General features: G+C 39.0%; 1 protein-coding gene across 1 annotated transcript; it reads left to right on the top strand.

The window, feature by feature from the left end:
• The first annotated feature begins 19 nt into the window (after positions 1 to 19).
• Positions 20 to 17,415, top strand: LOC110057677 (eukaryotic translation initiation factor 5B-like). Its single transcript, XM_089274014.1, has 25 exons — positions 20 to 423; positions 2,014 to 2,092; positions 2,883 to 3,504; positions 4,070 to 4,362; positions 4,531 to 4,578; positions 5,603 to 5,705; positions 5,864 to 6,028; positions 6,462 to 6,512; positions 6,649 to 6,725; positions 7,400 to 7,460; positions 7,884 to 7,915; positions 8,351 to 8,521; positions 9,339 to 9,446; positions 9,578 to 9,688; positions 10,350 to 10,417; positions 10,764 to 10,905; positions 11,024 to 11,155; positions 11,447 to 11,629; positions 12,717 to 13,010; positions 13,636 to 13,767; positions 13,899 to 13,975; positions 14,750 to 14,882; positions 15,160 to 15,330; positions 15,987 to 16,148; positions 16,846 to 17,415. Exons 1-25 carry the CDS (start codon positions 380 to 382, stop codon positions 16,951 to 16,953), a joined length of 3,567 nt encoding a protein of 1,188 aa, XP_089130140.1. The 5' UTR covers positions 20 to 379; the 3' UTR covers positions 16,954 to 17,415.
• The last annotated feature ends 168 nt before the right edge of the window (positions 17,416 to 17,583 follow it).

Raw genomic sequence — 17,583 nt, 5'->3', positions numbered from 1 at the left:
CCAGTGTGGGGTTCTGGGAACTCATTAGGCTCCGAGAGCCTGGGACGAGAACATGACGAAAATTTTACACACCACACATGCAATAACTTCCATCTTTCGGGAATTCTATTTTAAAACAATAAGTGTAGTTTCATTAGTTAAATTTAGCGTCTTTCGAGTCATTTGTCGTATATAAGTATCGGCCTTTGGGACTAGATGACTTTATATCCAAGGAAGTTTAAAGAAACGACAGAAAACAGAGGAAAATTACGAAAGAAAAAGAGATAGCAATCGTCGACAACTTTTGACGTGGTTCCTGTGTTGTTATTTATTTTTTTTTACACGATAAACGTCATAGTCTTACTTGATACACTGGTGGGCGAAGTAAGAAGAAAGTAGGATGGGAAAGCCGAAGAAAGGAGGCAAAAAGAAAGACGTGGATTGGTAAGTATGGTCTTTCTCCAATATTGCACATGTCACGTGTTTAATGGTGATCATTTTAATTGATATGATTAATAGCCATTAACACTGACTTATTCTAGAGCAATTTCCAAACATTTACAAGGAAAAGGAAAACAGAACAAACCAGACATCTGTGAAAGATCATAGATGACTTCAACAATTAATCAGAGAAAATCAATGCAGATAATTTTTTGCATAATTTTTCTGTTGCATCATTGGTCATAATATTAGTCACATGGTACACATGTACAGCTATATTGGATTGGTAATGCTCAGGGAGATATGGGAGCTTAATTACTTGCATGATGAACTGTGATATGAACGGTCTAACTTCAAGAACTGACAAGGTTCTTGAGGGTTGACAAATGATAAAATTTGAAACTTTGCGAGACAGCGAGACTCTTCTCCAGCATTCCGTGGTATCCATTTGTAATGTAAGATAAAGTCACAGTGAAAATGATACTTTAAAATGTACACATCCTCACTGAATTTTAGCCAACTTTCACAGATCTCGCTGTCTCTGTTATCTTACAATGTGCTGTCGGAATCTTGATTTTTTTTGTGAGGGTTAAGAAAGTCTCGGGCTTACAGAAAATACAGTTCAACCTCTATTTAACAGCCACCCTTGAGGAAATGGATAGTGGCAGCTTAATAGAGGTAAAAACAATAGAAAAAACCTCATCGGTGCTTTCAATTGATTACTGGCTGCCTAATAGGGGTGGCCATTTAATAGGTGGCCACTTAATAGGGGTTTGACTGTATGTGAATGTGGAGTTGGGTTGACCTCGGGTGAACTAGTATGCCATCCAGGAGAAGAAGCCAGGTTCTCATCTATCTAGTGTGATCCATGCTACAGTGGACCAGATTAAGTTAAGTGCATGTGTTTAGAACCTACTGGACCTTAGTTCAAGAAAACCCATTTATGTCCAGGATTGAACACAAGTATTGTTTAATTAGTTCTTCATGTTTGGCAGGGTTATTTGACATTTTCATATTACTTCATATTTAACAGAATTGTGTGTGTTTGGTGACTTTTTATTAATGAGGACACTTTGTGATGCTTATCATAAGGAATTTGAATCTCATTAGTGTTCAATATGGGACATATCTGAGAAAACCATGCAATACTCTAGACCGGTGAAAACCATCTAAAGGTTAACCCAGCCCAGCCAATCAATGAATAGAATATAAAAGCACTACATCAAAGAACAACTACTGGTAACTGTATTTGATTGTGGGATTGCAAACTTGAGTACCACTCACCATATTATTCAAAATAGCTCTTGACTAATAGATGAGATGGATTGATGATCAATTCAGACAAAGATAAAGACTTTTCTTAGTTGAGACTCTTGTGTAGTACATGTTCACGAATGTTTATGTACACACTCTTGTGATTACTGTTCAATACATACTCTGTATCAGTCACAAAATAATGCTGTTACTGTTAGTATCACTTTAATTAATGTCTTGTTTAAATGTAGTATTTTTTCACTGTGCCCTTCCTGGAGGTTTTTCGAAAGGCATTATTGATGTAAAATAACCACACTGTCTTGTCTTTGCAACTCTCAGGGAGGACGATGTTTTGAATGATCTTGAGTCATTGAAAGATGGTGAACCAGACAAAGAAAATGCTACAAGTGAATCTAAGGTGAGAAATTATATAAGGTTGTTCAATCTACAGTAGATCAGTACAGTCATTAGTTTGACTAGATGAAACTTTAGTGTTTAAACTTGGAAAACAAAATGGAACTTGTAGTATCAGACAATGCATGCTCTATGCAGTCTAATTTGCATGATGAGACATACTTGAAGTGGAATAAAGCCCTAAGTGACTTTTGGAAAATGTTAAGGTAGCCAGCGTTGAAACACCTCCTAGCAATTTTCACAGTTTACTTTTGTCTTCATTATTGTCCAACAAGAACTAATAGTAATAACTAGTTCTTTTGAGACAATAACTTAAACCAGAGTAAACTGTGAAAATTGCTAGGAGGTCTTTCAATCCTGGCTGCCTCAAAGTTTTCCAAAAATCACTTAGGACTTTATTCAACATGCTCCTTCATTTGCAGGGCAGGAAAAACCCAGGTCCAATTGCCTGGGGCAAGTAAATTTTGTTCTTGGCCAAGTGAAAATAGAGGTTCAGTGGCCCAGTGGGCAAGCAAAATTAGCCTCAAAAGTTTTGTGCGTCTGAATAAAAATGTTACCTAGGTATATGATAATTTCCAGTCAAAAGCTGTTTCAAAACTTGAGACTGCAAGATAAGTTAACCATTGAGTTGAAAGCATGGATTAGTTAGGAATCCAAGCATACTCTGTTCGCATTTGTCCTGTGATTACTATACTGGTCACCACATTGGCAAGTAGCATTTTAATAGGGGCAAGTGAAAACTGAAATTTACTGATTTGAACATTATATTTTGTTTACATTATAATTTCAAATAGGGTGGTGGCGGAAGATTTCAAGGTCTTGATATCGAAGATGATGGCCCACCAGAAAATGATGATGATGACGACTTAGCGAAAACGGTTACAAATACAAAGAAGAACAAGACAGACAAGAAAAAGAAACAAGCTGAAACTGCTTCAGAAACAACAGAAACAGTTGAAACTGATAGAACTGCTGCCAATAATGATCACAAAAATGGAGATAATGCCTTAGAAACAAATGATAATAATACTTTAGATGAACCTCATGTCTCAACTGCAAAAAAATCCAAAAAGAAGAAGAAAGATAAGAAAGATTTTGACTTTGATTTTGAGGATGACTCTGGAGATGAAAAAGTAAAGCCAGCTAAAACGCCAGACAGTGCAGCAAAGAAACTTGAAGAAGTGCCAGATGAATCAGATACTATAATCAAAACAGCGGCACAGAAACGTGCTGAAAAGAAAGAGAGGGAAAAAAAGAAAAAAGAAGCTGAGAAAGCCAAGGCAAAATCTAAAGTTAAGAAGGATGAAAACGAAATAGACACCAAGGTAGATGACAAGACAGAAGGAGCATCAAATATTGATACAGAATTACCTGCAGATAAAGAACAAGAGGATGTTGTGGCACCAAGCCTATCAGGTAAATGATAATCACACATTTGTGACATTACAGAGTCTCAATGTTACATCTCAAGATCAGAGTGTGAATTCTCTACAGGTATACAAATTGCCATTATTTCCTCAAATGTTTTTTCTTTCTTTCTCAGGATATAGTACTTTAGAGTAGTTCATTTGTTTTTGTTAAAACATGTTTTTTTTTTCTTTTAAAGAATTTTCAAGGCAGTGTTGAGTGTTAGTCTTCTATTTTCATTACTATGCAATCCATTGATTGAATGAAGGAAAATCACATTCAAGCCAAGAACTAGTTACATTATAATTATATAGTACTCTGTCATATACAGGAAGTTAAAAATTTAAACACAACTTATTCAAATAATGATCAATAAAATACCTCTCTCTTGACTCTGACTGTACAGTTTACAGTAGCCAAACTGTTCAATTAAATGCCAAAAGCGTAATTTGTTACAATTTGAGCACATTTAAATAACGATGCAGTGATTCATCCTCGTGCTTTTTCAACTTGATTGTGCAAGCATAAACAATTTTAGAAACTTAAATACCCAGCCTTGCACTTACTGTCAAAGGAGATGTAGGTGACGTTGATGCTGACAAGCCTGCTGCAGATAACCTTGATGGCAAAGGTGAAGAACAGGATGGTGAGGAGGATGGAGAAGACAAAGACAAAGAAAAAAAGAAAAAGAAGAAGAAGAAAAAGGGAGAGAAAGAAGAGAAGAAGGTCAAGAAACCCAATAAAGCTTTAGTGAAACAGATGCAGCAGCAACTTGAACAGCTGAAGCTAGAAGAAGAAAGAAGGAGGCAAGAAGAGGAAGAAAAACAGAGAGCTTTAGAGGAGGCAGAGAACAGGAGACTTGAGAAGGTACATGTATTAAATTATTGGTTGGTGTTGGGTGGATTTTTGCCAACTGCCAGGGACTGGAAAACTCTGGTGAATTTAGTGTACATATACATGTATCCTGTGATTGAATTGCAAGTATCGAGAGAGCAATTTTGTTTTGGTTGTAAGTTACTAAATACTTTATTGCAGTTGAGACTTGAACAGGAAAGAAAGGAGAAGAAAAAGCAGAAAGAAAAGGTATGTGAATGTAGGAATCCTTTAATTACCATTGGTGATCCACATTTACTTTCTCATCATGCTATCCAGGGGTTTCATTAAGGGCTGGGTGCCAGGCAAATTGACCAGGTCTGAGGACAATTTGCCTGCCTGGTTTGAACATCTAGTGGAAAGTTTTACTTATAAAGAGGTTCAGGTCAAATAGTTTTGCCCGCCTGTGAAAACCAGTTGTCCTCCTGCTGAAAACATAAGTGAAACCTCTCACTATCAAAACAGTGTTAAACATATTAGTGGTGAGAATAGAGATACAAATCAACTAAGGAACATTAGTAAGTTAATATTGCAAAATGTGGAACAATCAGACTTGTGAAGCTGGCTCTTGGATTCTGTGTATCCAATACAGTCAGATATAAAGTCAGACTGTCTGCTGTAAAACATTTTTAATAATTTATTGTTCACAAAGGCATACAATAACCAGCTATTTCCAGTTCTCAATTTGAAAGACCACGTTTGATCCCATTTCCAAGCACCAAGAAGAGAGTTGAAAATAAGACAAGCAGCAGAGTATTTTTGATGAACTTCGAGGTGTGTGGAGATGTGGTCAAACACTGTCTTTGAGTGTTTGATATACCTTCTCAATCAAAAATAAAGCTAAGGAGAAAACAGAGAAATTAAATCGTAAAAATCTATGCTAATTAAGATCAAATATCCAAACACCCCCACAGTCATGATTTCCTTTGTTTACACTTGAAGAATAACTGAGTTTGAGAAATTTATTTGACAATAACGTTTAATGTTTTTACACTGTGGAAATGGTAACCTTTTACATTATATGAATAGCCCTCGTTCTATAAACACCAGAACAGTGTAATAAAAAATGTCAGGAGTTCATGTTGCTGTAAAGTAACACAACTCTGGGCAACACAGCACCCTGATGGTCAGCGTATTTAAGTCTGAATCTAGCAGCCTGAGTGAAGCACCTGCCAGTCTCCTGTATGGACTTACATGTACAGAGTATTTCCATGAAATGAATGTGTGTTTTTAGGAAAGGAAAGAGAGACTTAAGAAGGAAGGGAAGTTCCTCACCAAGACTCAAAAGCAACAGAGAGCACAGGCTCAAGCAATGTTGGATTCTATGAAAAAGCAAGGTATGAATTGTGATAGTGCAAGAAATGCACTATCACAATTTTTTTGTGTAACCAGGTGGAAACACCACATATTAGTGAATGCCAATCAAAACTATGGTCCTGTGGAAATGTTGGGAAAAAAAGCATGCATGAATTTCAAGGAAATTGTATCTTTGTAGGTTTGATAGACATCCCTGCACTTAATCAGCAAGAACAAGATGGAGTAAGAAGGCCAGTCAGATATGGTACCAAGAAACCCAAGAAACAACAACAACAGCAACAACAACAACAACAACAAGATCAGGAAGAAACTGAGCAACCAGATGGTTCTACTGAAGATCAAGGTAAAAAAAATAAACATTTGATCTTAATTATCTTGTTCTGTAGGCTGCTTCTTGTGTGTTAAAGAGATCTATTATAATAAACAGGTTAAAATAAAGTTCAAAAAGAAAGGGCTTGGGTTTACAGTCTGTTCCAGTTGTGCTAACCTTGTAGGTTTTCAGTTTAAGATGAGTGTCAAGTCAAAATGATACTTTCAAACTAGTTTGCTTTGAGGCATAGTTTTCTTTTGTTGAGATTTGTTACCATCCTAATTGAACCATAAAATAATATAAATCAAACTATGTTGAATTTTTTTTAAAACTAAATTCATTATAAACTTGAGATAATATCTACTAAGCAAAATTGTGCAGGCCTATTTTCACATTTTGCTGTAAATGTGGCTATTAATAGTATCATTGCCATTTCTGAATTTGTCTTGTCTAATTCATTTAACAGTCACTACTTCTGAAGGCACAATTGCTGAAGAAGATGATAAGAAATCTGATGGTAACTAGTAACCTTTATAGTTTGTTGTGTTGAAAATCAATGATTCTTTCACCAGTCGCTCCACAGTTACTTAGTTCAGGTTTCTTAGAGAGGCAACCAGTATCTTTTCTTTGATAACATGTAGTTTCTGCTACAGATCAGCAGGACACTGACAATGTAGAAACTGAAGAACAAGAGGAGGACAAGGATGACGAGGCTGAAGAAGAGGATGAGGTATTTTTCAGTGGCACAGCTAAAAATCCTGTGAATTTTAACAATAACAATGCACACACACTTTACCACCCAAATAGAAAAAACTCTTGGAATTTAACTGTTGAAAGAGCAGCATGATTGTTAGAAATAATAGTGCCCCAGTTTGAATAGAACATTGCTCATTTAACCTTCATAACAAGTCAAACCCTTGAGTTATGAGGTTCTGTTAGGATTTTTCAAGATGTGGGATATTTAGGTAACAAATCGATGAGATTAGGAGATTTTGTTTAGAGGGGGGAGTACTGGGATATTTTGAACAGATATCCCAAGATATTGAGTAGAGAAAGTTGTTTATTTCTCTAATGTACAGGAAATTTTGGCCCCAAGTTAATGGGATACTCAGACCCCTGCCCCACCCGTAGTGGGCCCCAATGGGGCCTCAGTTGTAAGCAATTCAGATATATAGAATTTCCCTTAGTCTTTTTACAGTATTGACTTTTTGGTTTTCACATTACCTTTGTGAAAGTCAGAAAAAGTGCAAGTGGCTGTATTTTGCAGCCACAGTTTAAGTATGATTACCACATTGGACAATCATACAGTAGCTCGATTTCATTAAAGAATCAGTGCTGCATGCATTAAAAGTTGCTATTGACACATCAGTGGAAAGGTGAATCAAACAACTAAACTGTTTGTAGGTCAAGGACTCTTGGGACGTTGATTCTGATGAAGAACTTGAAGATAAAACAACTGTTAAAGGTGTGCTACATGCGTCTAATAATATTATTGTACAGTAATACCTTGGACTTATGTTAAAAAATACTGAAAAAGAGAATTGGTAACACACCTCCAGAGTTGACAAGTATATTAGGTTCCTGTCGTCTTTTGGTCATTTTCTTTAACTTTCCTACATGACAGACAATGTGCACTATGGGCATGTGAGGCTTGCGCGCTTCACACGCGAGGATCATGCTTACAGTGCTTTGCTCCTTCCGAAAACGTCCAAAAACGACTGTTTTGCAGTCTAACAATAAATAGGTATTTATTCCGTATTTGTTTTATTTACTGCCACTTTATATCTGTTGGAGATTACTTTTAGATAGGTGCTTATATTAGGATTTTTTAAGTACAGTATAAAAATTTTTGTAGTTTTCATGTGAGTGAAAGCACTTTTCCCCACAGGTTCTGATGCTAAAACACCAGCTACAGTTAAGGTATAAATACATTACACTGTGATTTCTTTTCTTGTTAAGAATTTGGACTGCTGTCCTCTAACAGGGTCCGTGTAGTTTCTCATGAGTGCAATATTGTAGTATGTACAATATTCTATATGTACAAGATTTGTGGAGGCAGTATGGTCTAATGGTTAAGGGTGCTGGATTTGTGATCTGGAGGTCCTGAGTTCAAATCCTCCTCCCTGTTACTGGATGGATTTGTGTTTGGTGGTCCCAAATTCAACTCCTTCATGCTTTGTAAATAGCCAGCTGGTCAGCCTCCCACCAGTTGGGATTTTAACAAGTTTCTGTTCAATTTACAATATATTTGTTTGCTTATTTCAGTGTCCCTAATTAGCACAGTGCTGCTAAACACGTTGACAGTTAAATATTTAGTGATTTGTTGAATGTTTTGTTTTTTTTATTCTTTTGAAGGTGGAAGTCAAACCGTCTGCAGAAGTGGCTGCAGAAAGTGAAGAAGACTCAGAGGAGAGTGAGGAAAGTGAAGAGGACACTGATTCAGATGACGAGGAGGAAGAGAGTGACAGTGACGAGGAGTCTGATGACGAGGACACCAAAACAGAAACTGTGTGGGAAAGAATTGAGGTATGATCACCGTGACATGATATGCTGCCAATTAGCACAGAAAACCCTTGAGAGAAGATGGTGATGCGTGTTGGAAATTTGGACAAGATTCCTCAAAGAGAGGTGTTCGTCAAAATCCAGTTTATAGGGCATGGCCTTAATTTAGTAAATATATAGTTCACTAAGTGAACAACAACGAGCTTAGCAGTCTGTTTCCTGTCAGCAGTCCTTCATCTGGGTGGTCAGCAGCACAGTTCTACCGTGAAGGCTCGGATATTACTTCACTGATACTTCAACTTCAACTTCAACTTCACTTTATTTTGCACTTACAGTTTTGAAATTACAATATTAACATAAAAAAAGAAAAAAGATTCATATATAACAATTAAAAACGTGACAGTGGTCCATAGTTTGTACATGGAGCTAATAGAACCGCGAGGTTATCGAGTTAGCCTCCATCTCGTTTGAGTGAACATAAAAAAAAAAAACATGGGAGTAGAAGGACGGATTACTAAAGGAAAGAGCTAGAAGGATTGTGGAAACTTACGTTTGATGTTGCTGAGATGGAACATAGTTTTTAACAGATACATTGTGGTTCTTTGCGTGGTTAGCGGTTCTTTGTATTGCTTTTAAGGGAGCTTTTTTCCTGGCCTCCCTCCCCTTCCCTCTTGTTCATCCTTCCACTCTCCTTATCATTGTGATGTATAATCGTAGTGAGCACTACTGAGCAAGTGGTAGAAACCCAAAGTAGGAAGATGGCAAGGATTAAAATTAGATTGCCCTATCGGCAAACTTTAAAATGGTAGTCATTGTGTTCTGTCTTTTTTTTTTCTTTCAGAAAAGACGTGTAAGGGCAGAAGCTAATCGAAGCACAGACAACCTTCGATCTCCAGTCATTTGTGTGTTGGGCCATGTGGACACTGGAAAAACAAAGATTTTAGACAAGGTGGGTTTCTATCAGTATCATTAGATTGCGAATATAATTTATCTGATAATGAATGAAGCACGCTTTAAATTAAGGTTATGTCAATGACGTTTTGAGAGTTTTTCTGATCAGTGTGTTTGTTTTTTTAAAAGATACGTCACACTCATGTCCAAGATGGAGAAGCAGGCGGTATTACTCAGCAGATTGGTGCTACTATGGTTCCTGTTGACGCTATCAGAGAGCAGACCAGGATGATCAAAGATGTAAGTCCAACACAGTAGAAATGGTGCCAGCTTTCTTAGATTTCGTGCAAGAGACGATTATGAACTCGATCGAGACTTCTATCGCCTGATAGATGATGAAGGCAAATAATCTAATTGTTTTAGTATAAATCTACTAGTCGTTCAATATTTCTTCTAAGTCCTCTTCACAGACACTTTGAAAACGTAAAGAAGCGGCCGTTGTTTTTGTTAACAACCGCACACTGCTTGGCTACTCACTATCTACAACAGAATAGATAGGAGTAGCGTAGCCAATCAGAGAACGGCATTCGTGATAGAATAGTTTTTCTATAAAACGAAATCGAGAGCGAATAATCTAATTGTTTTAGTATAAATCTACTAGTCGTTCAAAACTTTAATCTTTTCCTGTTCACAGACACTTTGAAAAGGGCAAAGAAGCGGCTGCCATTTTGTTAACAACCACACACTGCTAGGCTACTCACTAGCTATCTACAACAGAATAGATAGTGAATAGCGTAGCCTATAAAAGAACGGTATTCGTCATAGAACCCTAGTAGATTCATACTAATTGATATTAGAAGGACTTTTCTAAGCATGCATGTCAAAGGGAATCAATTTTCTTCATCTCTACAACTACGTATCAGTAGTTACGTGTTTTGTTAACACATGCACTTTATTTCAGTTTCAAGATTTTAACATCAAGCTGCCTGGTCTTCTTATCATCGATACACCTGGACATGAATCCTTCAGGTCAGTTGCACAGTCATTTAATTAAGATTAAAACGCCTTGTAGAAAGTAGTTTGTTTTATATGGGTTCTATTTTGAATGAAATAGAAAACTTCTTCGTTTCTATAGAATTATAGGTCGGGGTGGTTTTGCAATTTCGGGAGAACGCTTTAAAATTCTAGTTAACTTCCAGTTGAGATCTTTATGCTTGCCAGTTTTCTTGTTGCTTGTTCCTTAAGATCTCCGTCAAGTCGAGGGACGTCGTCATTGTGGCACGTTTTGTGCCCATTCCCCCAAGTTTCACAAGTGGGCGCGGGGAAATACGTCTGTTTACACCACTTACAAATACCAGTCTCGTGTGTATTGCAGTAATTTACGGTCCCGCGGGTCATCCCTTTGCGACATGGCTATCTTGGTGGTGGACATTATGCATGGCTTGGAGCCACAGACTATCGAGTCACTTAACTTGTTGAAGAAGAGAAAGACTCCTTTTATAGTGGCACTGAACAAGGTCTGTAACTTCTGTAACTGTGTTTATTTCAAGTTTTACTGATATGTTTTATGTTTACTCCTGAAATGCAAATCTAAAAGTTGGCGGTAAGGCATATTTTGCTGTAATTTGTTTGAAGGTTGACAGACTGTTTGAGTGGAAGCGAGGTCCAAATTCAGGCATCTTTGACACGATCAAAAAACAGAAGAAAAACACTAAACAAGAGTTTGATGAACGAGTGCAGATCGTCGTGAAAGAGTTCGCTGAACAGGTTTGTTTGAGTTCTCTCATCATGCGGGCGAGTCTTATTAAAGGTCGCACCCTTCTAGCAAGTGCATCTGGCACGTCGCATATAACTAGCGGGAGGTCGTCTCTAAGGCGGTAACTGGTCAAACAACTGCGGTAGCCAGTTTCATGCGTTCCCAAACTAACTGAATGCGTGGAACAAGCAAGCCAAATGAAATCAACTTGTTAAACTTTTACAAGCGGGTTCTTCTTGTTGTTGTTGTGTTCCAGCCGTGACGCCACTCCTTAAACATCGCCTTCCTTTCTTTCTTCACAGTCCTTGAATGCAGCTCTTTTCTACAACAATCCCGATGCTCGATCGTATGTGTCCCTAGTACCCACATCTGCTCACACCGGAGATGGAATGGGTGATCTGATCTCACAAGTGGTGCAACTCACTCAATTAAGACTCGCTCAAAGACTAGCCTTTTCTGAAGAATTGCAGAGCATGGTGCTGGAGGTAAGAGCTGATTCGCTCCGAGCCATACGGTTTTTGCGAAAAATTCTTTCCTGAGGTCCGGTCTTAAGGTAACCAAGACCGCTGAATAAGAAGGCAGAAGACGTGCCCTTACAGTATTAATCTCAATCCAAAGTAAAATTTTATTAACTCCAGCAGGAAAGTGCTGAAGCATGAAATAAAACAATAAATAGGGTTGCAAACATTTAACACTTAATGACTGGTCCCAGGGGAACAGTGAATTTTGTTTTCCGAGAATCTCAATGTTTTCCTCGACTTGGTCTCACAAAACATTGAGATTCGAGGGAGACAAAATTCACTGTTCCCCAAAGAACTAGTCATTAAGTGATTTGTTATATAGCAAAACAAAACAAAAGCAAATTTTGGAAAACGCGCTGAGATTCCAACGACAACATCAGACCACCTTCAACTGCACGCTTTGATCACGTGCAACAGCGGTCAACATTTCGCGGGGTAACGGTGAACTGTTTCCCGTTTGACGTCTTAGTTTTCACAATGTTGCCCGCCCATGGCATTTGGCGGTAAACAATTTCTTTGTTAGATGTCATGTGACCATGAACTAGCCAATGAATGGGCGCGCTGTAGCAGGAAAAACTCCAGCTATATAACAATTCGTGTTCTCACATTGGTAGTAACGCAACGCTTTAGTCACTAGTTGGTGTGGTGAATCATTGCGTGACGAGTCAAGTAACGGCTGCGAATGGGACTGTGTTTTCAGTGGTATTGTTTTGTTTGTGCGTATTTTACTTTGGATTGCAAGCACCTCTACAGCCGCGGCTTGCATCTTGGCTGTTTACTTTTTATTCAGTATTGCTTAACTCGAAATGGTACTCTGGGAGTGCAACAAATCTCCCCTCCTTCCCCCCCCCCCCCCCCCTAGATGACTATGCTAGTTCATTGCAAGTCACCCCTCATTCTGTGCCAACAACTCGCCGGTACAAGAGAGAAACTAAAGGATGTGAGTGTCTTGCACGGAATACAGTGACCCCGTCCGTGGCCCGAACCCTAATATCTTGATCCGTCTTATTTACCGCACCCAACCTAACCCTTTACTCTGGTTTCTCTGTAGGTCAAGTCACTGCCCGGCCTTGGCACTACAATTGATGTGATCTTGATCAATGGTAAGCTGAAGGAAGGGGACACAGTCGTAGTGGCCGGAATTGAGGGCCCTATTGTAACGCAGATTAGGGCCTTACTTACGCCTCAGCCTCTCAAGGAACTAAGGGTCAAGAACCAGTATATCAACAACAAAGAGCTTCTTGCTTCCCAGGGGGTCAAAATTGCTGCTAAGGACCTGGAAAAGGCCCTGGCTGGTATACCGCTGTTTGTTGCTCAGCAACCAGACGAGGTTGACTACTGGAAGGTGAGTCACAACACCTTTAACAGCTGTTTACAAGTTGTGATAATGTGCGTGTGAAGAAAAACGCGTTTGCGAATGTCTGGTTTGTAAATAAAAGACAAACAAACGAATATAACCTTTATTTACCCTCGGCAGTGTTTATAGCACAAAGGCAGGTGGGGCCGAACAAACGACTGAAACAAATAATTCAAATTGAACATAGCATATGACATTGTTAGAAATCCCAACTGGCCTGAGGCAAACCAAAATGCACGTGAAAAATATTTTTGCAGCTGTGCAGCTATTGGAAGGAAGTGGCGGGTTTAGTTTATACCCTCGTGTTAGTGTGATAATTATCAAACGTGACTGAGGCCGTTCTTTATTAAATCGTTTCATCCTATGTCTCTCTGAGAAAGGAGAAACTAAATTTGTACAGTACTTTGGCCTAGAATTTCGATTACTTTTCTCTAATCAAAGCGTTGATGTAGTATTAGTTAGACTACCAAGTAACCATTTTAGCTGTAAATCTTTTTCACAGTAGATCATAACTTCCTGTACTCTACTAGTACTAACAAGACCACTTAGTCAGCGTTTATGTATCTTATTTTTTGCAGTAGATCATAATTTTCTGTACTCTGCTTCCCAACAGGAAGAAGTGTCGAACTTGCTTCGTGACACGCTTCAGTCCATCAAGCTGTCAGACCGTGGTGTGTATGTGCAGGCCTCTACTCTGGGATCACTGGAAGCCCTGCTTGAATTCCTGCGAACTTCGAAAATTCCTGTGAGTAGCAACCGTGCAACACTATGGCTGTTTCAGTAGAATCGTACTAGTTTCATGAGGGCGTGAAACATTTTGTCCTGATTTGAAAGTAATCACAACTTTACAGGCCTTTTTTCATTTTTATTTTATAGTATTCTGGAGTGAACATCGGCCCAGTTCACAAGAAGGACATCATGAAATGCTCCACGATGTTGGAACACGACAGCCAGTGAGTCGTTTTCTTGGCCCTTTGTGGGTCATTTAGTGAATACCATTATGTAAGGAAGGTCTGTTATTGAAACAAATCGCCGCTAATGTTTTAGAAATCATTGTGAACACCAAAAATTTGGTCAAAAAATGATTAACTAAGGCATTCCCAATCTCAAGTTTTGAGTTCGCCGAGTGATGTCAGTTCGCTTTAACCAACATAATGACGTCATAACATTCAAAATGGCGGCCGTCTTAACTCATTTGATATGAATGGAGCTACGCGATGCAAGGAATGTGTAGGAATTTGCAAATCATTGTTGAAAATGTGTTTTTATCTATACCTTTATTAATTTTCCTGGTAAGGAAGGTCTGCAAGTTAATAACTCGGCAAAACCTGTGGAGCAATTAAGCGTGACGATTTTCGGCGAAAGAATCATGAGACATTTTACCTGAGAAGAGAAACTTGGTCCTTTTATTCAAGAGAGTTTGCGGTGACTCAAGAATCTAGCACACTCTTAACGCGCGTTACGTGCCTATTTGGTACCATGTTTAGATAAGTAAGTAAGCACTTTATTTAAGTGTCAATATATTTAGCCCTTGTGTGCTAATTGGGGACACTGTATTAACTTTACCTAAAAGTTTTCATTAATAGTGTTATAAGATTGTCTTAAAAAATTAAAATTGAAATATTGGCAAACAATGAAAGGAAATAAAAGAGTATATGTTGTCCGAAGAAACGCCATATATGCTTCTCGTCATATAGTTTGCTAAGTATCTTCATTGCGTTACTTAGGTTCGCGGTTATCCTGGCCTTTGACGTGCGGATAGAGAGAGAGGCACAAGAAATGGCTGACAGTCTGGGCGTGAAAATATTTGCCGCCGACATCATCTATCACTTGTTCGACAAATTTACAGCTTATAGAGAGGTCAGTGGAGTGTTACTAACAAAATGAAGAAGTGTCCCGACTCTCTATAAAACTATATAAACTATATAACTATATAACTCTATATAAAAGGAGTCTCGTAGCCAAAACAAACACAGGAAAAGTCACGCAAGCGATACCGTGACCTTTTACATTCAGTAGCTAAAACACTGATTCTTTATTGGTAAATTATTGTGGCGACACTTTTCGATATTTAAACAAAGTGCAGTGGAACTACTCTTTCGAACAATTTTGAATGGTATTCAATTCGCTCCACCAGGAACTTAAACAAAAGAAGCGGGAAGAATTTAAGCACATTGCAGTGTTTCCGTGCAAGCTACGAATTCTGCCTCAACACATCTTCAACTCCCGTGGCCCGATTGTGGTTGGTGTGATTGTGGAGGCTGGTGTAGTGAAGGAGGGAACCCCTGTGACAGTTCCGAGCAAGGAGGTCAGTAGCACAGTACGGAGTATAGTATGAAGTAACTTCTACTCGTTTGTGTTACTTAGACTTGAGACGTTTCCTAGTACCTTTCGCAGGAAGCAATCAATGGGTCAGTAAACCAGATGAAAACTCTTAACCAGCAAGTTGTAACTGGTGGTAGCGCGGGAAAAAGTAACCAGGAGCAGGCACGGGAAAATATTAAACTGATGCAAGCGCGTTACAATAATGGAAAAGCACGGGAAAAGTTGCATTTCAGCCTGATTGGCTCAAAAGGGAAAATCTGGGCTTTCATTGATTATAGTATGATACATTAATTCTTTGGGTTATTATGGCATTACGCTGGAAATAAAATTCTAAAACAAAAGCTAACGCTCCGCTACTTTCCAACGTCACTGAATTATCACCGTTCTATTGCACGACAAAGTCGTTTTTTATCAAGAACACAAGTATCAAAGGAAATGAAAACTGGAAAGGAGAAACTTAAAAACAAAACAGGTTTTGAACAATCATTTTAATTTGCTGCATAACTTCGGAGACCTTCCATCCCCTCCCTCCCTGAGAGAGGAGGTGGGGGATGGGCCCAGCAAGATTCTCCGTGAGGGATAGCCAACCCAGAGTTCTTGCGGAGCTATGGGTTAATTGAAAATGACTTTGTTTTGTAGTTTTTAGATGTCGGGGTTGTTACTGGCATCGAAGCCAACCACAAGCCGCTCACTGAGGCTCGTAAAGGCATGGAGGTGTGCGTGAAGATCGAGTCCCCGCCTGCAGAGGCGCCGAAAATGTACGGCCGGCATTTTGATCACACAGACCTTTTGATGAGCAAGGTGAGAATACAAGAAATGTTGACATACAGGGCGTGGTTTAGTTTGAATTTTGGACGTTTACAGAAAGTATAGCCTTGTGAAACAAACGCCTCTTTCCGTGTGCTCGTTTTTATGTCCTTGAGAGACTTGCCAGCCTGTTTAAACCGAAAAATTCCTTCCTGGAGAAATAGCTGTACCGGGATTGATATTACGCGACAAGAAATCAGTGAACAGAAATATGTTGATTTCGCCAACCTACAGATTGCACATGTTGGGACTTCTGTGGGGTACAAATATCCCTCTCCTGGCTCATCTCTTATTTATCATCTTCACTTTCACTTTTACTTTTTGCGTAAGGTAATGGTTAAGTCTGCATACGAGCCAAGTGGCCCATCAGGCCTGATCTTATCCCTGTTTTTGAAGCATGAAGCGACTAGGAGTATTTCTACTCCCCCCTGGATGGGATTCTAGTCCATCACAGGGTTACCCCCAGCATTAAGTGCGCCGGTACTCATTTATTCGCCAGGGTGGAGAGAGGCACTGTGAGAATAAAGTGTCTTGCCCAAGAACACAACACATTGTCCCCGGCCAGGGCTCGAAATCGGACTGCTCGATCCAGAAACGAGCGCACTTACCTTGGGTCTTCCGCGCCTGTCTCTTTACTTCTTTGTAATGCGTTTCTAATAACAATTTTTGCGTTTTTCGTGATATTTCACAGATTAGCCGAGAATCCATTGACGCTGTAAAGAATTACTTCAGAGATGATTTACAAAAGGCTGACTGGCAGCTCATGATTGAACTGAAGAAGATTTTTGAAATACTGTAAATGAACATACAAGATGCGCGCAAAGCTCCCGCGAACCAATTTTAAATGTATGGAATTTCCCCACCGATAAGGAACAGGCGGGACACCTTGTGTCATATGAAGACTTTCAAGGGCTTTACTTCCCCCTGCTCTGTTAGCCCCTCAGTACGAGCGACGCGTGCGGTTTTCGTTGCTCTCTTCGTTTCATTGTCCTGTTCAAACAAGACAATGCAATGAAATATTCTCTCCTTAATTGGCCTAAAATTGTCCTTTTTGGCGGAGTTTGTGCGTTAATTACTCGTCCCGGCAGTCTCAGCGCACCCCATGTCACAAGTTCACCCTGTTCCTTGTTTCATTCACTAAAATTTGGCTGCTGTTGACTCGGATTAATCTATTTCTTTCTAAATCGAAACAAATATATGTTATATGTTTTGTAACCTAAAGTGAATTGATACTCGAAAATAAAAGTCCAGGGAATCTAAATTCTTGTTTGTCAATATGTTGTGCGTAACGCTAAATTACATTTTGTCGATATGTTATGCCGTGACTTGTGTGCATTGATAACTGTTTCACATTTTGTGGGGTAATCTCCGGTGGTAGACGTTTCCCCTGGGTTATCCAAGTTTATTTTGCCTCAGGGTTGTGACCATT

This window comes from Orbicella faveolata, unplaced genomic scaffold (genome assembly GCF_042242905.1).
Source record: "Orbicella faveolata isolate gen_17 unplaced genomic scaffold, um_ofav_v1 contig_35, whole genome shotgun sequence".
Lineage (NCBI taxonomy): Eukaryota > Metazoa > Cnidaria > Anthozoa > Scleractinia > Merulinidae > Orbicella > Orbicella faveolata.
This window is presented reverse-complemented; position numbering and strand designations above follow the sequence as displayed.